The sequence below is a fragment of the Centroberyx affinis genome, unplaced genomic scaffold, assembly GCF_046629955.1.
Source record: "Centroberyx affinis isolate AG114_WGS23_722 - 3 ecotype Tasmania unplaced genomic scaffold, CSIRO-AGI_Caff_v1 ptg003980l_1, whole genome shotgun sequence".
Taxonomy (NCBI): Eukaryota; Metazoa; Chordata; class Actinopteri; order Beryciformes; family Berycidae; genus Centroberyx; species Centroberyx affinis.
The window spans coordinates 122,357-133,396 of NW_027281799.1; the positions used below are offsets into that span (position 1 = coordinate 122,357).

General features: G+C 43.2%; 1 protein-coding gene across 1 annotated transcript; it reads right to left on the reverse strand.

Annotated features, from left to right (window-relative positions):
* LOC139663314 (nuclear factor of activated T-cells, cytoplasmic 2-like) lies at positions 1 to 11,040 on the reverse strand. Its single transcript, XM_071541953.1, has 10 exons — positions 10,747 to 11,040; positions 9,369 to 10,299; positions 8,815 to 8,986; positions 7,896 to 8,098; positions 6,693 to 6,865; positions 6,108 to 6,248; positions 5,189 to 5,244; positions 4,637 to 4,766; positions 2,855 to 3,442; positions 1 to 496 (listed from the first exon to the last, which is right to left on the reverse strand). Exons 1-10 carry the CDS (start codon positions 10,871 to 10,873, stop codon positions 444 to 446), a joined length of 2,574 nt encoding a protein of 857 aa, XP_071398054.1. The 5' UTR covers positions 10,874 to 11,040; the 3' UTR covers positions 1 to 443.

The following is an 11,040-nucleotide window of genomic DNA, read 5'->3' on the forward strand; positions in this document are numbered from 1 at the left end:
AATTTCTTTAATATAAAACATTTTCTTACATGCTTATAGATAGCAGTCATACACATATATAAACATAAAAAATGAAATACAGGTTGAAATGTAGGCACAATAGATATATAAGGCACTGCATATGCTCTACTACTGTATCTTTTTTAAGACTGATACACTGGGATTTTGATCCTGTGATAAACTTTGTAGCTGTCACTAAAACTGCCTGCTGTATCACATGCTCCACTGAGACGTGATGTAATCTTGAAATAAAATCAATTTAGGCCTACTGTGCATCTGTTTTTATGTTTGATTTACAGCACTTATTACAAGCTTGCTATCCACCTCTACCAAGACGATCAGCACTGTATATTTGCAGCCCTCGGGGTCCACAGGTGACGCTCACTGGTCAGGTTTCTACTTAAAACTGTGGATCTGATAGACGACAGGGCAGCTCCGGGTGTCTAGGGTCTCTCTCCACTGTGGCCTTTCAGATCTCTCCGTATGATGTCATTCACTGGAAAACATCAATAAGAGGGAAGAATGTTTATTGTTCATTCAACTCTTTGCACACATGCAATTATATAGGCACTACTGTAACACAATAATAAATAGAGATGAGATTTTTCATTTTCAAGCAATCAATCTTACATTCTAACAGGTTCTATTTAATATCCATCCCCTCTCTGTCCAGTTGCACACTTGCACTTTAACTGTTTTATCACTGATCATATAATGAAAATGTACCTAACATTGCACATTGCACACATCTGTACATAACTCATCACATATATCTTTTACTTTTATTTGTGTTGTATATACTTTCTACATTTTACATTCTTTACATTTGTCTTATTCTTATTAGTCTTTATGTTGACACCTGCACCAGGAGAAATTCCTTGTACATTGTACTTAGTTTCTAATTCTGATCAATTTCACATTTATTTAATCAAATAGAAATCAACGTCAATCCAATAACTCTTCTTCTTGCACACTCTGCACAGTGCATGGACTTGCATAAGATGATGCAATAACATCAGATCCCCACAAGATGTCTCTCTTTTACCTAACACTTCGTTCCACTGAGAGCAAGGATCTCATTTATAGGGGAGAGGCAGCCAAGACAGCAGTTGTGCATTTATTTACAGACAGAAACAATAAAAATACGTCACAACAAATAGATAAACAATAAGAACATGAACAGGACAATAGTGTATTTTGGTTCATTTGCTTCTGATGCTAAATGGAAGAATGGAACCTGTTACCAAAACTTTTGTAGTAATCCTCCCGCCTGTAGCAGAGACCACAGCGCAGGACATCGCTGCTTTCTTTCTTTCTTTGCCACAGGTTCTCTGCATGTATTTGCTTATATACTTCCTGTTTCTATCACGGAGGTGTAAACTGAAACTCTCTCCCACTGCAAACAGGGTCAGGCTGCATCACGCTTTCTCTCAGTTCACGCTGATGCATGTTCATTCTCTTTCCTCATCTTATCCTTATCTTTCTTTATCCTCATATTTGATGATATCAAAACTCAGTTGTATACATTTATTTCAAGCTTTTGCAAATTTTTTATTTTTTTTGTAAAAGAGCCTGAGAGTGAAAGCGACAGGAAAGTGGATACTAGAGGACACACAGAAAATCATCTGCTAGGATTTGCAAACTTGTGGTGTGGTGTTTGCATTTGCAGACTGGACCACAAACACCACAAATCCCCATCCCCCAACTGAGCTGAATTGAGCAACTCAATTCAAAGCTGCATTTGTAGATGGTGTGAATGTTAAAAGAATGTATTTCCCCTTTTTTGGTTGGAACAATCAATACAGTATCCTCTGTATGACCTCGTTAAGCTTAGTGCGGGGTCTCAGCTGAACAGCTCAATATCCTGTTGGACTATTTCAAATACTGACCCACAAAGCTGAACCAGGGAAAGAAACAGATGCATTAGAGATCCTGAGACAAACATGCTGGGAGGAGTTGCCAATCAGTCTCTGAATACAGCTGCATACACACAAAAAATACAAACTAGGTCATTCAATAGAATGATTATCTTGACCAAAATTATCTCGATATACGATATTATCTTGATAATTATTAAAAATATTAAAATTTTAAAAGCAGTAAATATCTTTCAATTACTCAAAAACAAATTTATCATATCAAGACATTTTTTTCTTTAAAAAAACAAATTATAAAATTCTGGTTTAGCTTATAGAATCTGTAAGGAATGCAAACAAAAATCCAAATAACAGCACCTAAAATACAGTCAAATGAGTGTCAAATAAAGCGCTACTACTACAGTCAGCAACATAAATATAACAATTTATTAGAGGGCTCCCCCTTTTGATGATGATGACAGGTGAGAGCCGTGGTTATGGCGGTGGTCACAGTGTTATAACCATTAGGGTTTTTTACCTTGGTATATAATAATACCATCTGAGTATGAGTTCAAGGTCAAATGCCTAATTTTAGTTCTACTTGTTTTGTACTGTTGTATTCATGCAGATGTATTTCATTCACACTTCTGTTTGTTTGAGCTTGTCCTTAGCTATGAGCTTAGATATGTAAGAATCATTGTTTACTGTACAAATGTGACTTATCTTATTAATATTTCTGCTTGTCTTTCATGCTGTGGCCCATGACAAAGTGGTCCTAATTTTTGATTGTATTGTATCCTGGTTTTAAACTTTGTGCATTTGTTTTGGATGTATGTTGTTTCAGTGGGACCCCAGGAAGAATAGCTGACACCCTTGTGTACAGCTAATGGTGATCCTTATCAATAAACAATAAACAAACACCGAATACCCTATACTAAACTATCAAATACAAAACAACATAATCACTCGTCAATTTTAAATGTGTTGTATCTACTCACCATCCTCCAGATAGGCGTGGTTAAGGTTCTCCTGTTTGACCGCCACCCTCTCAGGAACCAGATCGCCTCGGCCGCCTGGGTCTGTCCTGCGCCCTGGCTTTCCTGGAGCTGGAGCCTGGATGTATCTCGAAGGCGGCGGCGGCGGCGACCTTCCCATCTGCACCGCTGCCGTCTGCACGTAGCCCTGATGCCTCGACACCAAACAGGCCTCGAACGCCTCGTCACCCTGAGAGCCCAGTTCAGCCATGGGGGCTCGGGAGGCGGAGGAGACGTGGGAGACCATGGAGGAACCGCTGAGGAGAGCGGCTCCCGAATTGCCGTGATGCTGGTTGGCGGTGTGGTAGAGCGAGGGGCTGCTGATCAGACTGCTGGCTCTGGACTGGTAGTAGACGGGTTGGTCGTCCAGTGACTGGGCTCTGGGGTCCACGTTGGCCAGGTGGTACAGCACTGGAGAAATATTTAAGGCTTGAGGGTCGGCGTCCCGCTCCAGGTGTTGGTAGAATGACTTCATGGACAGGCCGAGGGACTGAGAGTCTAAGCAGCCGTACGAACGCAACTGGTAGTCGTCCAGTGGTTCTGCTTTGATGGCTGGAATTGAAAAGCAGACATAATCTGACGTTGGTAGGTGAAAGAGATGAGTGTATCATCAAATACAGAGAATTAAAACAGCAGAGGGAAAACCAATGAGGCCTAAGATGATACAGGAACTGGGTGATGAAAGGGAAATTCCACCCTCGGACACCTCGGTTAGATATCATCAATCTGTGATGTTTATTCCAGGACTTATGTGTTGTAATTTACTTTTTTGGTGTACCCACTTTCTCTCAACCTGCCTCGTCCACTTCTACTTCAGTGAGTGATTTCCCTAATTTCCTAGAATGCCATTTGACAAAATCCCCAGAGAACATGCCAGCATTTCATCTGTGGGTTTTAGGTGTAGGTGGAGAGAGCGACAGCGGAAAGAGAGGCCGTGAATAAATTAGTATCTCTGCCTTTTCTATAATGTATTTCTCCCTGTATGATTGTTGAACGTTGGTGCAAAATGGTGAGTCAAGGAAGCAGAACGTGCTCTTTGATTCTGAGGAACTGACACCGAAACCTGGTTTACGGTTGATGTTTATAATAGCTGAAAACTGTTCTATTAAACTCCATTGTAGTTGTGCTGGAAAATATCTCAACATGACGTCACGTTGTCTACGTTTGGCCAGTTATCCACAGGAATAAGAAAAACACACCACCAAACAACAAAATGGGCCCAGAAGTATAAGGTACATCGCCAGTAGCTGTTTCTAACAGTGTTAAAGTGTTTCTGGGTGGATTTTTTCTTTTTAATTACACAGATGTTAGGTTTAATATAATGTGGTCTGATAGATCTGATAAAAGTGTTGCAATTTCCTGTATTTTTTTAACCATTGTTTATTCAAGGATGGGTAAGTAAGCACACTCTCCCGCTTTTTCAGCAACACCGCGACAAGTTTCACTTTAAGTTTACTCACATCTCCATTAGCTGGCATCAAGAGGAAAGCTATTCCTCCTGGGGTCCAGATGCAGGTTAAGTGCCTTGCTCAAGGGTTCAGTACCTCAGTGTGAGGTACGGAGGTTTGTGTTGATAGAGGGATAGAGAGCATCATTCCCTCACATTTCCCCTGCTGGTCCAAAGACCGGAACTGTTAACCTTCCAGTCACTAGCCTGCCTCTCTAACCTTTAAGATCCCCCCCCCCCCCGGCTCCTCCTCTCACGACGGAGATGAGCTGGCTTACAGTCAAAGAGTGAATGCGTACCTATCAGAGGAGTGTAGATGAAGTGCTGAGGCTGACTGCGCTTCTTCCCATTGATCACGTAGAAGTTGACTTTGGCCGGGTGGCAAATGGTCGGGTCTCGATACGGAGGGACCTCAGTGAACAGCATGTTCTGGACACAGAAAAGACCGGGCTACAGACAAGCTGTCGTCTCCAACACATGATAGCACAGAGGGGCGTAAGCTGGCTCAAGTCTCTATCTGGTGTGTTTCAGATCAATATCAGCATCAGGAACAGATCCTACTCAAACGATGGATCAGCATGTTGACATAGATAATACGTTTTTGCAAATTGTGATCATAGATTTTGAGAGTTTCTTCAGTTTTGAGGATATGAATTCATAATGGGGTCCAACAGTATGACACAAACATTGTATTTTTAACAAATATCATCATCATAATTGTATAAATAGCATATGCTTAAATATACATAGGATATCTAACATTTACTGATTGAGTATATCTGAAAAAAAAATGACAGTGTTACAGTACACACAGGTTTGGACTACATGTTATTATTAGGAAGTTAACTCACAGGCTGGGATTTGTCTCTGTCTACAGTGGCCGGCACCTCCCAGATTTGCTGCCCATCTGAAAGCAGAGGGAGTACAGTGTACAGGCAGTCATGGTAAAACCACTTGGGTTATATACAGCATGTCTTCATGGGTGAAAACAGAGATATTTTTAAGAAAACAGCTCACATCAGTCCTGTCTTTGATTTACAGTAATCGTTTGTGAACGAATTTGTACCCAGTGGAAAACAGGTTTCTCTTTCATGTCTGGTTTAGCGTTTCATTCCCACCTCACTTTTCACCTGCTGTTTACTACCCACGCTTTGAAAAAAGAAAGCCTCTGCTCTGGCTCTGAGTCTTTATCAGTCAGTCTAACCACATCCTGTTGCACAAAACCCCACACAAGCAAGAAAGAGGCTTTACATACACTCAACTGTACCCATCCTGCTATTCAACCATGTAACCTAACATTTGTGTGTGGGCAGAGAAAGCAGCAGCGAGGTGAGAAATTTCCATATCGAAATAAATAAAAAGTCATCATTGCTAACAGTTTGTCTAATTTGTGAGAAATAGATGTTGAAGGGAGTCGTGCGTCACTAAAAGTTGATGTTGCCCTGGCAATATGCAAATAACCCACACTTAATATACTAAACCAGTAGGTAGATAACCTCAACGGCAGGATTATGGGAAGCCACAGACATAACTGGGTGTTGGCAGTTATTTTTAAATCATAGCAATGTTTTACAACCCAATTGGAGTACAAATACACACATATAATAATCACAGGTCAACACAATATGACCTGTCAAGAATCTTAGTGATAGTCTATACATATAACATAACCAACATGCGTTGAGATTCCGGTTAGAGTTAGTGTGTTCTGGCACAATGACTATACAAAATTACTGATTAAAAAAAAAGTTTCCTCGTCTCCTTCCTCACCTTGCGTCTTCTCCGAAAACATCACCTTGGAGTCGGATGTGAAATTCTGTCCAGTCAGGACCATTTGTTGACCGCCGAGGACCGAGCATCGGTCCAGGTCCTGCCTCTCGACCGCGGGGAGCTCCTGGGCCGAGCGCTGGGCTGGGGAAACAGGAAAAAAACGAAAGTCAACAGAGAAGTAAAACAATTTGGACAGGAGGAAGGCTGCACAATTAGTTGAAAAATAAAGATTGAAATTGCAGTATTGACTACTGCAATGTTCAGTTAGTAAGAGGCCCCAGTTTTTCATCAGATGGAGAGATAATTAAGGCTGCTTCCTGAAATAGAAAGCTATTTCCACATTTATCAAAACTCATATCAATCAGAAACTAGACATGGTTACAAACAGCGATGAGGACATGACTGGACAGGTCAATATAGAGTGGAGAACATCCACATGAAAACACTGCACTCATATAGAGGAGTATTCAAATAATGGAAATCAATATATAGGTGATGAAAGTGCAACAACCTCTATTATGCTGAAAGTACCGGCCCAGTGGTAGGAAGCAATATTAAACTCATCAGGAAGGAAGCAACACTTACAGCATTCGATGGGATTAGAAGCCACTTGAAGGGAGACAAACTGGCCTCCAGGTTGTGGAACGTGGACGCGGAACACTAAACGCACGCGAGTGTTTTTTCTTCCGATGTCCGTCTCGCCGTTCCTCAGCTCGATGTCAGCGTTCCTCAGCTTTAGGATCCCTGCGCAGTCAATCCTGTGAGATGGCAGAAACTAGTTACATTTACTTATATTACTGTAATTGAGTAGCTTTTTTGTGTACTTTTACTTTTTTCAGTGTTTTTTATAGCGAGTAATTTTACTTTCAAGTACATTTTTGCTGAACCATTATACTTAGTACATTGTACTAAATTGGCCAAATGTGGAGCCATTCACAGCGAACAGTCAGTCAGCAAAGAAGAGAAGAGTGATCTCTCTTTAGTTTGTTTTTGCACTTAATTTTCCAATTTTTCCAATTAAAGAAGTTTGAACTCTGTCCTCTCTTCCTTATCGTTCATATTTTGTTCTGAAGGTTTTCTGAAATGTTCTAAAAAACTGCTGCATGATCATCTCCCCCGGTCACAATCCCAGTCAAAACGAGGTTACTCCATGTAACAGATTAATTAGATGAGGGGAGGCACACCTGTGATTGGAAAAACAAGTTGTTATACCCAGTTTTGTCCTACTGTCTGTTGCTGATCCATATAACACAATAGTTATTCAACCTGTAGCCAATTCTTGAAAGCTTTTACATTTGCTGCTCTGAACACCCAGTGTCTGGTAGGTCTTTCCCGCCAAAATTCTCCAGTGCACAGGAAATGACGTGTTTTCCATTTCCGGCAGCAACAACAGCAGTTTGTTTGAAAAAATAGAAGAAATCTGGGTAGTTAGCATGAGCAGCGATAGCGACCATGGCTGAACAGACAAAGAAAAGAGCGGCACCTACAGAAACTCAAACTTCATCAACAGAAAGTTGCCACAGTACTGGCCACACTGTTTGATTGCCAAGTTACTGTGTCTCTGGGAGATGCCGTGCAAAAACAGGAACCACTTGGCACCAAAGACGTCACCAAAATGAAAATTATCAGATCAGAATCAGATTACCACTTTCACTAATCTTTTGCTTGTATGCTTTGCATTGTTTATGCAGTCATGAGAGATAAGATAATGTGCGTGTGGTTGTGTGTGACGTGTGGTAATGAGGGTGTGCATGCATCCCGGCTGCACAGTCTCTCTTTTCCACTTACACTACTCTCATGTGGTTTTTTGGCTCCAGGGGGATCTCCAGCACTTTAGTCCCGCTGACCATCCTCTCCATGCTGGGCGTGGTGACGGTCTTACCAGTGATGCGGTGGACCTGGTAGAAGGCGTGCGGTTTCAGGAGCCTCTCGTCAGCCGTCCCTATGAAGACATGCAGACCCAGTGGGGCTGCACCTTGGTACCCACGAAGCTGGGGGAGGGAACAGAGATTGATTAAATTAATTACGAAATAAATATCATCTCATTTCCATGGCTATAAAGAGCTAATTTACAAAGCACGATAAATCTGTTTCCTGTGTTATTTGATTTTCCCTGTAGGAATGATTTCATAGGTCACTACTGGGTGAGGCAAGCACACTGTTTTGCATACTCCATTTATGCAATAGCACCAGGAACAGCAATAGTATCATGAACAGCATGTTAACTATACTGTGACCTGAACAATCGACAAAGCAAGCACATGCACCGATATATGTATATTATGTTTATATGACTGATTTGGAATTATTAGTGCATTTAGCAAACAGACTGAAACATCATTTATCCTTGTGAATGGTAATGGGAGTGGTGAGGTGATTCTGACACGAGGCTGCTTTATTCATTTGCACTGCTGTGGGCTTCACAGAAACACAGCGTGACCCAATATCCAGGAAATACCATCCCACATTTACGATCTGTCTCCCACTCCCTCCACTTCCTCTCTATCTGTCTGTCTCTCTCTCTCTCTCTCTCTCTATCTCTATCTCAGGAAACTGGTAGTGACAGTAATGAGAAGTGAGAATAAACTCACTCTTTCACTCTCTTTCTTACTTTCTTTCTCCTATTCTCTTCCCCATTTCTCTCTCTCTCTTTCATTCCCTCTTAACACACACACACACACACACACACACACAATAGGTGCACTACCTGAACCTCAGGATGCCCTCCTTTGGGAGTCTTGACAGCTCCCCGGCTTCCCTCGGTCTCATAGTGGGCTCTGTGGTGAGATCTTGGCTGTTCTTGGATCAGTAGTTCATACTGACCGGACTGACTGGGCAAGGGCCACTCTAGAGAGGGCAGGGGGGCCACAGGGATACCGCTAAAAGGGAGGAATAGGGAATAGGGTACAAGAAGAGGAAAGAAGGAGAAATGCCCATTCCAAATAGTCAATATCTCTGAAATATAGAGGGTCTAATCTCTAAAAGTGTTTTGGTGTAGGTGGGGCGATGTGGTACTATTCTTGTTTGGTTCTAAAATTGTTTTTATTATTTTAGAATTATTTGAGATGGTATGTGTATATGTGTATACTTGGATTGAAATGATGAGCAGTACCAAGGCAAATTTCCAGCAACTTCTGGTTGCCTGGCAATAAAGTTCTTGAATCTTGAATCTTGAACAAAACTCCTCATCTGTACTTGTTTTTGTGCTTGTTAGAAAGGGACGAATTCTCTATTGGTAATGAGAAAGGACTAACAACAAACCTGAATACTCCGTGGTGGGCTGGATGAGGAGGAGGCCATACAGCTGGCAGCATATAGAAGGTCTCAGGCTTAACCTCGGCTCCAGCCCTGCCTGTCCTATCCTGCTCCGCGCCCCAGCCGTGCAGGGTCCAGTCTGCCCTCGGCAGACTGGAGCTGAGGCTGCTCAGCATCTCTTCCAGGCCGGAGGAGGAGGCCGGAGCCAGGGGTTGGGGCTCAGTTTGGGCCTGGTGATGGTGAAGGTAGTAGGATCCCTGATGGTCATGGGGCGAGGGGATGGGGCTGGGGCTCCGTGAGCGCTGCTTGACAGGGGTGCCCCCTAAGCCGGGGGTGCAGTGATGGTCATAGGTGCGCTTTCCCTGGGGGGAGGCCGAGCGGGAGCGCTGGTGGGGGAGCGGTGAGCAGGTCCGCCGGTGCTGCGGCACGAGATAGGTCTCGTCTGTGATGCTGGTGCGAGGGGACGCGCCTGGAGAGGAGTGGGCAGAAGAGGTGTTGATGCTCTGGAGGCCCGGGCAGAGGTCCAAGGCTGATGATATCATGCCACACCCTCCTCCGCTGGGAGAGACGCAGGGCGAAGCCAGGGGAGAGTACGCCTCAGCCGGCCAGCCTGTGGAGGAGTTGCTGCTGGCTGGACTCACACATGGCGGCTCCCTGTAGGGTCCCCGGGCTTTGGAGATGGGACTCGGGTCCAAGGGCTGGGAGCTCAGAGAGTCTCCCGACGGGGTGATCTCAATCCTGGGGCTGGGAGCAGGGATGGTCCCTGGTCTGGAGGTCAGTCCCAGGGAGTCAAACCCAGCTCCAACCCCAGACAGGTTATCTGTGACGTGGATATGGCAGGTGGGGTGCTGGCCGGAGTTGGAGATGTAAGCACCGGGGTTGTCGACCACCAGCAAAGGAGGCTGGCTGTCATTCTGAAGGAGAGCACCTGGGCCATCTGATGAACCAATGACAGAATTATTTAGTCTAGAAAACAAAACGAATTTGTGCACACTGGGCAAAAAAAAGTAACACCCAAACAAATCATTGTGTCTAAGAAACCACAAAACTTTCTAAAACAAGCACAAAACAGTTTACTGTGTGACTATATATAGAGTTCCTAAAATAGAAAGCGCGCCTATTTGATTTTCCCCCCACTTAATGACACTGAAAGGAGAGGATTACTGCATAACATCAGTACCTGACAGCTAAGTACACGCTCACTGATGGATATCTCAAAGCTGCCCTATTATGGCTAAAAATAAACCTTAACACAAAGCCATCGATTTTACACATTGATGACAAAATACTTGGTGTAATAAAGTTACTTGGGAAATTCCCAAAAAAAGGCTGACGTTATGTTAAGCCTGTGTAAGTGCAGCTAGGAGACTTATTGCATACACACCTTTATCACAGTCGGCAGGAAAATCGTCTCCAGCTGGATTATATAAAAACAAGTCGGAAAAGTCCAGTTCCTCCTGACTGATGTCTTGACCAAGGCCCTCCGTAAGCCCCAAACTTCCAGAAGTCATCTTTTCTCCTCTGAATATAGCACAGGTCTATACCTTTAGTTTAGTTTAGTTTTTTAATTGGTTTCAAAGTTGAGAATTAAACTGCAGGCATTGGCCAAGAAACTGCCAGTATATCACTTTGTCTAAGATGCGTGTAGAGCATTGGCAGCTGCTCAAATAAAACATCC